The 14,261-nt window shown below is 43.8% G+C and overlaps 1 protein-coding gene across 1 annotated transcript in view; it reads left to right on the forward strand.

The window, feature by feature from the left end:
* LOC141060642 (dynein axonemal heavy chain 3-like) overlaps positions 1 to 14,261 on the forward strand; it is a 2,648,786-nt gene that overhangs the window by 1,168,398 nt on the left and 1,466,127 nt on the right. Inside the window, exon 34 of the mRNA XM_073556958.1 lies at positions 8,657 to 8,800. Within this exon, the coding sequence (XP_073413059.1) occupies positions 8,657 to 8,800 (144 nt within the window). The remainder of the gene's footprint in view (positions 1 to 8,656; positions 8,801 to 14,261) is intronic.

Consider the following 14,261-nt stretch of genomic DNA (forward strand, 5'->3'; position numbering starts at 1 on the left):
ATTGGTGACGGCGGGGTGATATCTGTATCCCTCTGGTCCTCTTGTTTGTGTCGGTTTTCTTTACAAGTGGTGGCACAGTGGTGGGATCAAGATAATAGTGTGTGGGACCTTTACTCCCAGACACTAAAGACTACCAGCAGCAGCTTTTGCTGCTGGAGTCTTAAGATCAGCTCAGCACTAGACAGAGTGCAAATAATAATATAAGGTGTGTGGGTACATGGTTCGCGGTTCTGTCAGTAAACAAAGAGTGCAAGGATGGCCAGTGGCACCAGGTCCCAGACCCAGGCAATGGTGAATGATACGGGGGATGGAGAGGAGGTGGACGACTGTGCTGCTCAATGTGAGGGAGAGTCCTGCCAAGGCTCCCCAAGGAACCTGCCACCCACTCTTAGTCCTGCAGTGGACTGACCCTCACCTTCCCATCCCAGTCGAGTAGGATCTGATGCCCACCTGCAAGTGACAATGGCCAGTCTCCATGCTCACGATCAGGCCACCTGTGATATACTCCTGGCAGTGTAGGAATTTCAGGCAGAGCGGGAGACTACAGAATGCTGTGAAGCTGCAGAGTGCCAGACAGAGCACAGAGCAAAGCGTGAAGCTGCAGAGAGTCAGGCAGAGTGTGAAGCTGCAGAGCGCCAGGCAGAGCAGGAGGCCACAGAGTGCCCAGCGGACCTGAAGCTACAGAGCACCAGGCAGATCGTGAAGCTGGGGGCGAAAGCACCAGCTGGAGATGGCTCTGCACCGGTCCCCATCGGACACTTCAGCCCCTCAGGAAACCAAGTCTTCCAAAGTCCGCTCCTTGGACTTCCCCTTGTTAGAAAAGGACAGAGACCTGGACTCCTTTCTGCTGGCCTTTGAGCAGACCTGCCACCAAAACCATCTGGCCCCGGATCAGTGGGCCAAGTACCTGAACCCCGTTAGAGGGGTAAGTCCCTGGAAAGTTTGGGGCACTTACCTGCCGGGGAGGAGCAGGACTACGACAGCATCAAACGGGCCCTGATCCAGCAGTTCATCCTCACCCTGGAGTCTTACCGCAGGAAGTTCCATAGCCTGCAAAGGGGCCCAAAGGTCACCTGGGCTGACCACATGCGGGTCCTTATGAGAGCTGCCAAGCTCTGGACCAAGGGTCTGCAGCTCACCCCCACCAGGAGATTCAGGAGCTGTTTGAAACAGAACAATTCCTGTTGACCTGCCCTGAGGACCTCCAGCAGTTCCTTCGTGATGGGAAACCAAAGGGAGCCTCTGCTACAGCTGCCCTGGCAGATGAATATGCCAACAATAGGGCACCTAAGGTCTTGAGGGCCGCTAGCAGTGCCTGGAGAAGTGGGTAAGACCAATCCTACCCCTGTTTATCTGGCCCCTAGAATGCATGGGGCACACCCCTCTGCTTCCCTCTCCATAAGGCCCCATCCCCTTCCCAGAAACGGTCCACTCTTTTGTGTTTGGGAGGAGTGGTTGTAGGTCCCTTGACAAATACCAACCAGCCATCATCAGCCACACAGCGGTCATGGGACTGTGGGACCCCAGCACTGAGATGACCCTTGTACTGCCTGAGGTGGTGTCTCCCAGGAATTTGGTACCAGGAAAAACCCTTTCGGTCTCCGGGATTGGAGGTGTTGAACCAAGGTGTATTTGAACTGGGCTGCCAGGAGGGGAATGCGGGAGGTGGGGGTATCGGCAAATATTCCCACCAGTGTTTTGCTTGGGACCAATTTGGGCAGCTAGTGTCCCAGTTTGTGGCCACTGAACCCCAAAGTTCGGCTTCCATAGACTGTCTTGAAATGTCCACTGCTAATGATGTTGATGTATTGAATGAGCCTCCTGCTAGGGAGGAGGAAGTGAAATCTGAGACATTCCCATACACCAACACTACATACACTGGGAAGGCAGCTGTGACAGGCCAGAGGTGTGAAAACGCCCTCAGATGTGATCAGCCAGTGTGCTGGGATGTATTGTCCTGTAGTGGGAGAGGCAGGGGCTGGATCTGTGGGGATAGACTCAGAGTTGGTGGCGGTTGCTGCCTCAGGAAGTGCAGGGCCCCTTGTTGAATCCAGACTGCTGAGTTCAGAACTGCTGCAGGGAGAGGAACAGACCTAGGGGATTGGGGGTGTCACAGGAGATGTGGAGCCGCCAGGTAAGGCCCCAGGGCAGAATTTCCCCACATCAGGGATGTCAGAAGGCCAGGTTAGTCTGTCTGACCCAGTGACTTGGTCAGGAGCCGAGGGGAAGCGAGCACTACACACGGTTTCAGTGGTCATAGCTGCTGTCACCAGGAGTGGGAGCGTCAGATCCCAAGTAACCTCACGGAGGTCTGGGAGCTTCGATTAGAGTTGAAACACCTCTATAGCAATCAAGGCTCTTTTCATGTGCCAGAACATTTTGATCTGTCAGTTGGGCTTCCTGAAGACAAATTACATTTAGTGAGTACCTCTTATCAAAATTTAGGAACTAAGCTCACATAAAAAATAGTGGTAAGGTCTCGTACATTCCAGGCCACTACTTTAAGAGATGCCAAGGTTGTATTGCCCCAGAGAAGTAAACAGCAGTAGACCATCAAGCAAGAAGAAAGGCTGGTTACTTGTACTATATTTTAAGAGGAAGCTATTCATACATTCTTACCAGAATTATTTCATACCTGAAAACACAGAATCGTTTGAAAGAAAGAAAAGGGAAAAACACCATTAGTAATAAAAATTACTTGATGTAGTAGTTGTTCATGTGGGGGTCTATTCATTTTTACATCAACTAATTTTTTAAAAATCTGAAGATTTTGTAATGTAAGTTATATTATTAACTGTACATTCATGTTATTTCTTGTCAAAATTGTGTAAATTGTTCTTGTATTCAGCAAGCTACTGATTATAATCAGACTTTCAGAAGAAAGATACTCATTAATGCTGAGAACTGTGTGTGTTGTGAGGCATTGACCGGAGTGATATGTGAGGGTCACTATGTGTCCCCCATGATGCGCTCAGAAGCGTATTAGATCTGCTGGAGTGCCTTGTGGTCACAGCAGTGTGCCTGTGAGTCACAAGGCAGAATAAAAGTAAGTTCGAACCTGGTCAAGTTATTTTTGACCAAGGAGCTTGTTCAGGAAAACCCAGTATGGGTTTTATTTGTTAAACGGACTACATGAAGGTGGTGGAGTCCAGTCCATTTCCTCCAGCCAAGATCTTAAAAATGGCCCAGAGTGGAATGAAGCAAAAAAAAGCCCTGCGGGAATAGTTTGGGTGTGTCAGTTTTGGTCTTGCAAGCAGACAGAGCAGTTGATTTGCAGAGCTCCCTGTATGAAGCAACACAGGGCCAAGTGGAGCCAAAAGGTCTGGCATCCCCTGCACACACGGCAGTGCAGTCAGCTCACGGCAACTGGTCCCGGACTGTCTTGTTTGAGGATACCGCGTGCTGTGCACTGTGTGAGTTTTTGAACATGAAACACGTTTTGTTTTGAACTTGCCTGGGTCACTGCTTCATCACTGCACAGTGTGGACACCGCTGCATTACAGTGTATATACAAGTGCTTCTCAGTAAATTAGAAAATCATCAAAAAGTTAATTTATTTCAGGTATTCAATAAAAAAAGTGAAACTCATTTATTATTAACAGTCATTACAAACAGAGTGATCTAATTCAAGTGTTTATTTCTGTGTATGTGAATGATTATGGGTTACAGCCAATGAAAAACCAAAAGATATTATCTCAGAAAATTACAATAATTTAACAAAAACAGCTGCAAAGGTTTCTTAAGTGTTTAAAAAGACTGCTGACTTAACAAATGTCCAGAAGGCAGCCATTAACACACTCCACAAGGGAGGGTAAGACACAAAAGGTCATTGCTAAAGAAGCTGGCTGTTTACAGAGTGCTGTGTCTGTGAAAAAGTGTGGTAGTAAAAGTTGTACAAGCAACCGGGATGACTGCAGCCTTGAAAGGATTGTTAAGAAAAGGCCATTCAAAAATTTGTGAGAGATTCACAAGGAGTGGACTGCTGCTGGAGTCATTGCTTCAATGGCCACCACACACAGACGTATCCAGGACATGGGCTACAAGTGTCGCATTGCTTGTGTCAAGCCACTCATGACCAATAGACAATGCCAGAAGCATCTTACCTGGGCCAAAGAGAAAAAGAACTTGTTGCCCAGTGGTGCAAGGTGTTGTTTTCAGATTAAAGTAAATTTTGCATTTCATTTGGAAATCAAGGTCCCAGAGTGGAGAAGCACACAATCTAAGCTGCTTGAGGTCTAGTGTGAAGTGTCAACAATTAGTGATGGTTTGGGGAGCCATGTCATCTGGTAGTGTAGGTCCACTGTGTTTTATCAAGACCAAAATCAGCACAGCCGTCTACCAGGAAATTTTAGAGCACTTCCTGCCTCCCTCTGCCAATAAGCTTTTTGGAGATGGAGATTTTATTCTCGAGCAGTACTTGGCACCTGTCCACACTGCCAAAAGTGTCAATACCTGGTTTAAAAACAACAGTATCACTGTGCTTGACAATGTAGACAAGCTGAAGGCTGCTATCAAAGCCATCTGGGCTTCCATAACACCTCAGCAGTGTGTTATGGATGTGGTTTATGGAACCATTGTGCCACAGACAGCGGAGAGCCTGGGGGGTGTAACTAAGCAAATACTGGACTGTTCACTAGAACCTCTGATGGTGAGGTTAGACTTGGCTCCCGATGAACGCCAGGTGCCATACCAGGACAGACCAATGATCGCGCAGAAGCTTGACCCAGAAAGGCAGACTGGATGGAGTAGACAGGCAGAAGTTGTATCAGAGTGCAGCTGACCAAGATCATATCTGAGTACAGTAGGCAGGAATTACACTAGAGTGCAGCAGGCAGGACTTGCATCTTAGTGCAGCAGGCAGGACTTGCATCTGAGTGCTGCAAGTAGGATTTGCATCTGAGTGCAGCAAGCAGGATTTGATCTGAGTGAAGCAGTGCAGGATTTGCATCTGAGTGCAGCAAGCAGGATTAGTACTGGTATGCGACCTTACAAAACAAAGTTTGTTAACAGGAAGGTTTGTTAGGCACCTCCCCAGTGTGGAGGAAGCAATATATACATAATGTCCCACAGCCATTGGCTGGGGAGGAAATGGCAAGTGCACACGCTGGCCCTTTAAGAGGGCAGGAGCACACACGTGCGTGCCCTAAGGACATGGCTAGAGGACTGGCTGGAAGCATGTAGAGCATGGGGAAGGGAAGAACTGTCTGCAGTATGGGTGAGTGAAGAGACATGCCTGAGACCCTGCCTGTCAGAGCATGACTCCAGCGTGGTGCTAACACAGTGCCACAGGCTGATTGCCTCCATGCCACGCCACATTGATGCAGTAATTGATGCAAAAGGAGCCCCGACAAAGTATTGAGTGCATTTACTGAACATATGTGAGCAGGCTGGCAGATGCAGTGACAGACAGGAGACAGATCAAGGGTTAACAGGTTTTACTAAAACAGGGAGTTGCTCTACGCATGGAGATTGGTAACTGTAAGGTAGATAACAGGCAGTACAGGAAATACAGGGCTTTGGTTGAGGAAAAATCAATGCAGGAATAAGAAATAAAGCCCTTCTCAAAGAAGTAATTTATCAATCGGACATCTTCCTGACAGAAAAGTTCCCGGAGTAGATGATGGTGGCACCAACAAATGTCAGCATGACGTGGATCCTGTGTGGTCCTGTAGGGGGCGAAGGTACTTGCCTGGTCGGCAACGTTGAGTTTTTGAAGTGTCCTGTGAAGTCCTCAACACACAGTCTCCGGTGGCCGGCAAGGTATAGGCCACAGTCCTGTCAGAATTAGGCAATGCTCGACGATTATGCACCGGGAATTCAGGAAGCAGCAGTGTCATGATCTAGTCTGGTGTTTGCTTCTGATTATTCTCTCCTCGGGATGGTCATGCAGAGGTTAATCTTCCCTGCGTCGTTTTGGCATCTGTCTGGCTTTTTCAGTCTGTTGTTACCTGCAAGCAGCGTCAGTTATAGTTCCTGTCTCTGGCTTGAGCAGCTGACCCCATTATACCCTGATTTGTCCTCTGCCCTTTAACCTAGGTCCCGTTCCTCTTTTCCCCTGTGACTTCGCTCATCATAGTACTCACGCTCTGTGTTGTGACCTCTTGGTATTTGATTTGGCTTGTCCTCACACCTGTTTGACTGTCTTCCCTCTTTGGCTGCTTGCTCCCGACCGGCTCTGACTCCTTTGGCTTGTTTCTGACTACGTGTATTGCTGTGACCTCTGGTACTTAGTTCCCTCTGTTGCTGACCCAGCTTTTCTTACTACTCTTCCACCACCTAGTGGCTCCTGCCTGCTGCTCTGTGGTTTCACTGTGAGTATACCTATTTTACTTCACCCGCACCTCCTGGTGGAGGTCGTGTGCTACTGCGCTGCAGCAGGCATTACACGCAGTACCCGGTCACAATCACAGTCTGTGTCAGGCAGCACAAGCGCAGCACTGAACATCACAGAGCGATTGGCACCTCGATGTCCGGATGCTGACCTGCACACGAAGGGCTTCTCATCAGAGTTCTTGTGGTCCGTCTCTCTCACAGCCAGGCATGCGCCTCTCCTCCTAACAGCTCCGAAGCAGGAGCTTTCACTCTCCTCAGCCATGCACTGCACCTTCCCACCAACTCAGTCTGTTCTCGCACCCAGCGCTGCCCCTGGTAATGCTTAGCCATACCCCCTTGGACAGGAGGAAGGTCCTGCCGGCTCAAGCTTCCCCTTGGGAACAGGGGACACAGCCTCATCAGTTCTGGCCCCGTCACACAGGTACCCAGGATGCAGTCGTCCCCCTTACACATACATTTCAGAAGGCCAATATTTTGGATTTTAAAATAATTTTTCAAACTGGTGTTATAAAGTATTCTAATTTACTGAGATAATGACTTTTGGGTTTTCATTGGCTGTAAGCCATAATCATCAACATTAACAGATATAAACACTTGAAATAGATCAGTCTGTTTGTAATGACTCTATATAATATATGAGCTTCATTTTTATAAATACATATATTTATTTTTTTGGCTCATTGCCCTGCTTTATGTGATGGTATTACATGATGGGCAAGTATATACATGTATGTCTTATGATCTTGAGCAAACTCCCAATTCCATTTGCTGAAATAAAGCCCCAAAGTTGCAAGGAAACTCCACCATGCTTCGATGTTGCCTGCAGACAGTCATTATAGTATAGTAGATGATGTGTGTTTGTCCAGGACTCTAATGTCAGGACCCTGTCGGCGTCGGCAAACTGCCAAGCCGAGCAGGGTGACTTACCCACACTATGAGAGAGCGCGGGGTCCAATACAGTAGTGACGGTTCAAGCAGACAGGACCTGCGGCACTGAAAATAGTAAGGAGTCCCAGGACCTAGATCATGTGACTGCAAGGGGCGGGGCTTAGCGTCCTACTGCTGCAGATGATATAATGTACCTACTGCAGGGAAACTGTAGAAGAGGAGAGGAAAACGCAGGTCAGACAAGCGAGGGTTCGTACACAGAGAGCGCTGTGCGGTACGAGAGGAACGAGTAAAGAAGAGTCAAGTCACAGGCAGAGGGTCATACACAGAGAGGTAGCGCAGTACAAGAGGGACAGGCAGAACTCGTAACAGGGACAGAACCGGGTCAAAACCAAACAAACAAGCAAGATATCAGGCACAAGGCACACGTACGCACGAGGTCAACTAACTCAGCCGAGGGCAGGAGTATAACTGACACTGGACCTAGGTCAAGTGAGCATTAAATGGCCGCCCTCTGCCAGAGAGAGGCAGAAACAATTAACCCCTGTCTGACCCAGACGGGCCAAAGACAAAGCCCATCCTGGATCATGACACCACTGGTTGTTGATACTCTTGAGTTGCTGGCACTGCTGAACTTCTTTCAATTTTGAAGGAAATTAAGCATAATGTGTCTTTTATCTACTGCATTATGGGTTGAACTAGATGGACTGAAACTCTTCCTTCAACATTAAATACTATTTTAATATCTTACTATTTATATTGCTATTTATTATGTTACCTTCATCAACCACTGCATCTAAGGTCTTCAATGTTGCATGTTTCTTATTGTCCTCCATGCTGACAGTAATAGGCAGCCATTAAGAACTATATTCAGTGTAAAGTAGTAGAACAAGGAGTTATGAAAATGACGATATGGCCTTCATAGAGCCCTGATTCCAACATCATTGAGTCTGTGTGGGATTACATGAAGAGACAAAGGGATTTTCTCCAATATATTTGGAGCAACCTCCCTGCTGAGTGCCGTCAAAAACTGTGTACAAGGGTGCCTACAGGAATTGGTGTTTTGAAGGCAACTGTTAGTGACTTCAAATATTGTTTTGGTTTACATGGTTTTTATTGCTTTTTCACTTTGCATTGTTTCATTGATAAAAATAAACTATTATTACTTCTATTTTTTAAAGCATTATTACCTTGTAGCATTTTTTCCACACCACCTCTCTATAACATTTGCACAATACTGTTAATGTTTGAAAGTGCATAATGTTGATGGCTGTGATATCTCGGATATCTTTTTCTTTGCCTCGCTTAGTGCCTTTGCTTATTTTGATTTTTAGATGTACATATGTTCATGTTCTGTAGGAAAATGTTTCTATAATACCAATCAATCACAACATTACCATGACATTCACTAATAAAACTCACATTTTTTCTTCAGCTTTCTTCCCAGCATCACTATGATTATGGCATGAGGGCAGTTAAATCAGTATTAACAGCCGCTGGAAACCTGAAGGTTAAATTACCAAATGAGAAAGAGGATATACTGATGCTTAGATCAATACGTGACGTTAATCTGCCCAAGGTACTGTCCACTTCCAGCTACAGTGTATGCACTTTATAATGTGTTACTTGGGAATAGGAAAATGCATGACAGCAAACATGAGCTGTTGCTAGTTCTGGTCTTTTCCACTGTCATTTCAGATCGATTGACAATTACAATGCAGGCGAGAAGATAAACTACATGTTATAGCTTAATTGCCATGTTTATGACCCTTCGCTTCTTTTAAAATGTCACCATGGAATGGAGTAAAGTTTTCATCTGCATATAATTCATCAGCCAGGGATTATCATTTCTTATTGGAATATACATGACTTTTTCTTCTATCTGCTCCCAATATGCTGATGACCAATATATATAATTTTTAAGTTGCATATACTATAAGAAAATCCAATAACTGTATCCGTGGCAACTGAGCTATAACATAAAATGCTTAATATATTATTTGTATAATATGAAATGAAATCCTTTCCCACCTTGGACGTATCCATATGTCCTTGCGACCAGGGCCTTAATGACCTGGGACGGATGGATACGTTCAGGCGACCATGCGTGCACACAGGCTGTGCGCGAGCAATCAACGGCGGGTGTAAACTGATTTTGACAGCTGAGACTCGCACTCAGACCTGGCACTCAGTGCCTGAAGCTGTCCCACACTGCTCCCTGCACTTCATAAAAATAATTATAATAATAATAGTCATCAACAAACTGGAGCAAGTTCAGAGAGGAGCGACCAGAATGGTGACCAGTCTGCAAACCATATCCTATGAGGAAAGGTTACAGGATTTGGGAATGTTTAGCTTGCAAAAAAGAAGACTGAGAGGAGACTTAATAGAGGAGGTGAGTTCTCCTTCAATGGAAGTCTTCAAACAGAGGCTGGACAGACATCTGTCTGCGATGATTTAGTGAATCCTGCTTTGAGCAGGGGGTTGGACCAGATGACCAAGGAGGTCCCTTCCAACTCTATCATTCTATGATTCTATGAACCCCCTAAATAGTGTGATCAAACTCAATCGCAGAATTCCAGGAGCAGGCAGAAGGTAGACAATGTGGGGTCACGATTATTGACATGGTGACCTGATGTTGTCATGACAACTGGGTCACCAGAGCTAGTAAAGTTGCAAAATCATGCTCAGAGCTCAGTTTGTATAGCAAAGGCATGCTGCTGCATCTCCACGCTATACAAGGGATCAGCCTGCAGAAAATTATATTCCTATTATGGGAGAAATTAAAAACGTAAAAAAGCGAAAAACATTTTTTAAATAATTGTAAAAATATAAAAAATAAGAAAAATAATATTAAAAAAAATCAAAAGCTCTCGTACACATAAATAAATATTTGTATGAAAAAAATGTAAACAATAAAAGTACATATATTTGGTATCGCCACATCTGGAATGACCAGACATATAAAACTGATCCACTTGTTAACCCCTTTATTGAGCACCATAAAATAATTAAAAATCAGGCAAAAAAAACAATGCTTTATCATATCACCGAATAAAAAGTGGAATAAAACGAAATAAAAAAGATGGCTATAAATAAACATGCTACCACTGAAAATGTCATCTTGTTCTGAAAAGAAACAAGCAGCAACACAGTTTAGTCAGCAGAAAAACAAAAAAATTATAGCTCTATAAATAGATTTTATTGTGTAAAAGTGCCAAAACATAAAAAAATAAATTGGGTATCGCTGTAATTGCACTGACCCGAAGAATAAAACTACCTTATCAATTATACCACATGCGGAACAACATAACTCACCCCCCAAAAAAAAATCCTGATTTGCTGTTTTTTGTTCATTCTGCCTCCCAAAAATCAGAATAAAAAGCTATCAAAAAGTGTCATGTATCTGAAAAAGATACCAATAAAAATTCCAACTCGTCCTGCCAAAAATAAGCCCTCACATGACTCTGTTGGCAAAAATATAGAAAAGTATTATTTGCAGAAAAAACATTATTTGCACTAAAAAGCTTCTTTTAGTTTGTGATGGCAGCCAAACAAAACACCCAATGTAAATCTGGTATCGTTGTAATCGCACCGACTCATAGAATAAAGTAACATAATCACTTATACTACACGAGGAACGACGTAAAAAATAGATAAAAGCAATTCTTCACCTGCTGCTGATTTTTTCATTCTGCCTCCAAATGCAAATGATCGCAGTAAGGCTTTTATCCTGCACTCTGTGCTGGGAGCTTACAACATGGTCTCCATGTTATCTCTGAAGTACATCAATCAGATGGAACCCTCAACAGAAGATTCCTTATAATGACGCAGATGGAGGCACTGTGGACGCCATCTGACCTGTCATCCGGCAGTGTCCATTTTTTTTAGGATTGCATGAAAGTGCCGCCAGTCACAGTTTTTTGCAATTCTGAAAAGAAGGACACCGCTGAACAAAGGTCATATGGAGTCCAGAGTAACTCTGCTGCCTCATTATAGTGAATGAATCCCTCAGGGTTTCATCTGAATCATGTAACTCAGAGATTTAGATGGAAACTCCAAAGTAAGTCCTTATCATAGAGCGCCGAATAAATGTGATCCCAAGCATTATGTGAAATATTCCCAATAAAAGCTCCAACTCAATCCACTACAAAGCAAGTCCCCACTCAGGTATGTCATCTGTTAAAATAAATATATGGGACTTCCATGTTACTGGTAGAGCAAAGGCTCTGGAACCGCAAAATGGCTCCTCGCCCTCCAAAAGAAATTCAGAAAATTCTGCACTCCCAAATCCAAATGAACCCTCCCTTCTGAGCTCCACAGTGTACCTAAACCACATATATCATCCACATGTTTGACATTTCTGAAGCATTGAGAGCCCGCCTAACTTAAGGGTGCATGTCTCCAGCAGCAAGGGCTGAGCATAACAAACTTTTACTGCAACGTACTGGTCTCTGTAATGTACTGGTCACTACAACTGCAGTTTGAAATATTCACTCTGCAACATTCATTGCTGCTTGTTTCTGGAAAATACCCATGGAGTCAAAATAGTCAATACTCCTGTAGATAATTTCCTTAAGGGGTATAATTTCCAAAATGGGGTCATATGAGGGAGGATTCTGCTTTCTAGCAATTAGGGGCACTATATATGGAGTCCTCAAACTGTTTTAGGAAAATCTGCACTCCAGGAGGCAAATAGCGCTCTGTTCCTCCCGAGTCTCTCCGTATGACTAAGAAGTACTGCACAGCCACAAATAGGGTATTACCATGTTCAGTGGAAATTATGGTGTCATTTTTACACACTTCTTGTGTGAAAATGTAAAATCTGAGCCTGAATCAAAATTTTGCTGGTAAAAATGTAGTTATGTTTTCTTCACTACCCAATGGTATAACTTTCTTTGACACATCCATGGTGTCAATATAATCACTGTACCCCTAGATTAATTCATTGAGATGTTTAGTTTGTAAAATGGGGTCACTTATGGGGGTTTCTGTTGTTCTGGCTCCTCATGGGCTCTCCTAGTGGGTCTTGGCACCCACAAACCATAACAGTAAAATATACACTATAGTATAGCGCTCGTTGCCTTCTGAGCTTTGCACTGTGTCTGAAAAATATTTCCTGCTTACATGTAGGGTATAGGCACACTCAGGAAATTTCTGTGAGGCACATGTGGTGTCAATATGATCACTGTACCCAAACCTGAATTCCTTGTGGAGTGTAGTTTGTAAAATGAGTTCACATGTGTGTTTTTTCTGTGGTTCTGGTACCTCAGTGGCTCTGCCAATGTGACATGGCATATCCTCAAAGCATTCCAGAAAAATCTGAAACTCCAATATGGCACCTCTTCGCTTCTGAGCTGTGCACTGTGCCTCAAAAGTAGTATTCCACAACATATGGGGTTTTGGCGTACTCAGGAGAAATTGCACAACAAATTGTATGGTGCAATTTCTCCTGTTACCCTCATGAAAATGCAAAATTTAATTTTAAGGCTCAATGTCATAAATTTCTGTGATGCACCTGAGGGTTCAAGGTGCTCACCCCAAATCTAAATATATTCCTTGAGGGGTCTAGTTCCCAAAATGGGGTCTCTTGTGGGGGTTTCCACTGTTTAGTCACATCAAGGGCTCTCCAAACGGGACATGACGTCCACTAATGATTCCAGGAAATTTTGCATTCGAAAATTCAAATGATGCTCCTTCCTTGCCGAGCCCTGCCTTGCTCCCAAATAGTGGTTTTCTCCCTCATATGGAGTATCAGCATACTCAGGAGAAATTGTACAACACATTTTTTTCTGTTACCCTGTAAATTTTTCTGTGAAAAATAAAAGTTAAATTTTCATTTTTTTCCACTTTCCAAAAATTCATGTGAACCACCAAAAGGGTTAATAAACTTCTTGAATGTGGTTTTGAGCACCTTAAGTTTAGAAGTGAGCAAATTTGTTCGGATTTGGATCCCAATATGATCGTAATCGAATATTGTTTTAGCAATATTCATCGAACACAGCCGAACGTCATTAGAGGCAATGGGAGTAGAAATTACCGAATATGTTCGGAACCGATCATAAGACATACATTTGGTATGAATATTGTTCGAATATGGCTCAAATATTCTCAGTTTTTGCCTGGTCTCCTCCACATACAGAACCCCAGTTGGACATTTAGTACAAATAATTAAGTACACCATATTAGATGTGATGTGAGGGAGACTGGGCAAAAACTGAGAACAAGTATGAATTCTCATTACCACACAATAAGAGAAAAAAGAATGGATCTATCGGTGGCAAAACATTTTTTTATCCCCAGTCATAGCAAGATGGACATTAAATTACTTGTATTAAAGGTAAAGATATATATCTTTGTACCGTGTTAGCCAGTAGATAGAAAAATATTCAGAATTGAGAGTCCTCAGTGGTTGATATCAACAACTAAAAAGGTATCAACCACTGAGGACTCTCAATTCTGAATATTTTTGCATTTAAAGGTAACTTCAAGAGAGACAGGAAGGTCTGGGGGTATAAACTGATGATGACCTTTGACACACTCAGTGCAGGAATCAATGTGTTGCATGGATTTATGTCTTTTTACATCAATTAAGGAATTTGCTCTTCAGACCTTCTGAGGGCATCACACAACACAGAACCAGATCCCAGTCAGAGGACAATATAACTTTCACAATCCTTATCTATGAACTGTTCCAATATTTATGTTTATCCCTCTCCCATTATGACAATTCTGCTTCACGTCACTTGTCATATCTATTGTGTTATTTCTGTGCTGTTTTGTGCATAAATATGTGATTCTTCAGATTTTGTATTAGCCTACCCTGATGAAGAGACCTGCGTAGTCTCGAAAGCTTGCAATTTGTTACCATCTTTTCAGTTAGCCTTTAAAAGGTATCAACCACTGAGAACTCTCAATTCTAAATATTTTTTCTGCCGATGTCATCGCGTTGCCCACATAGAGAGAGGACATGATGTTAGAGTCAGCAGAAAGACAGTCACTGGTATGTTGTAGTAATGCGAGAATGTCATTAGAAGATT

Source organism: Dendrobates tinctorius, unplaced genomic scaffold (genome assembly GCF_039654945.1).
Source record: "Dendrobates tinctorius isolate UK_male_01 unplaced genomic scaffold, ASM3965494v1 ptg000241l, whole genome shotgun sequence".
NCBI classification, from domain to species: Eukaryota; Metazoa; Chordata; class Amphibia; order Anura; family Dendrobatidae; genus Dendrobates; species Dendrobates tinctorius.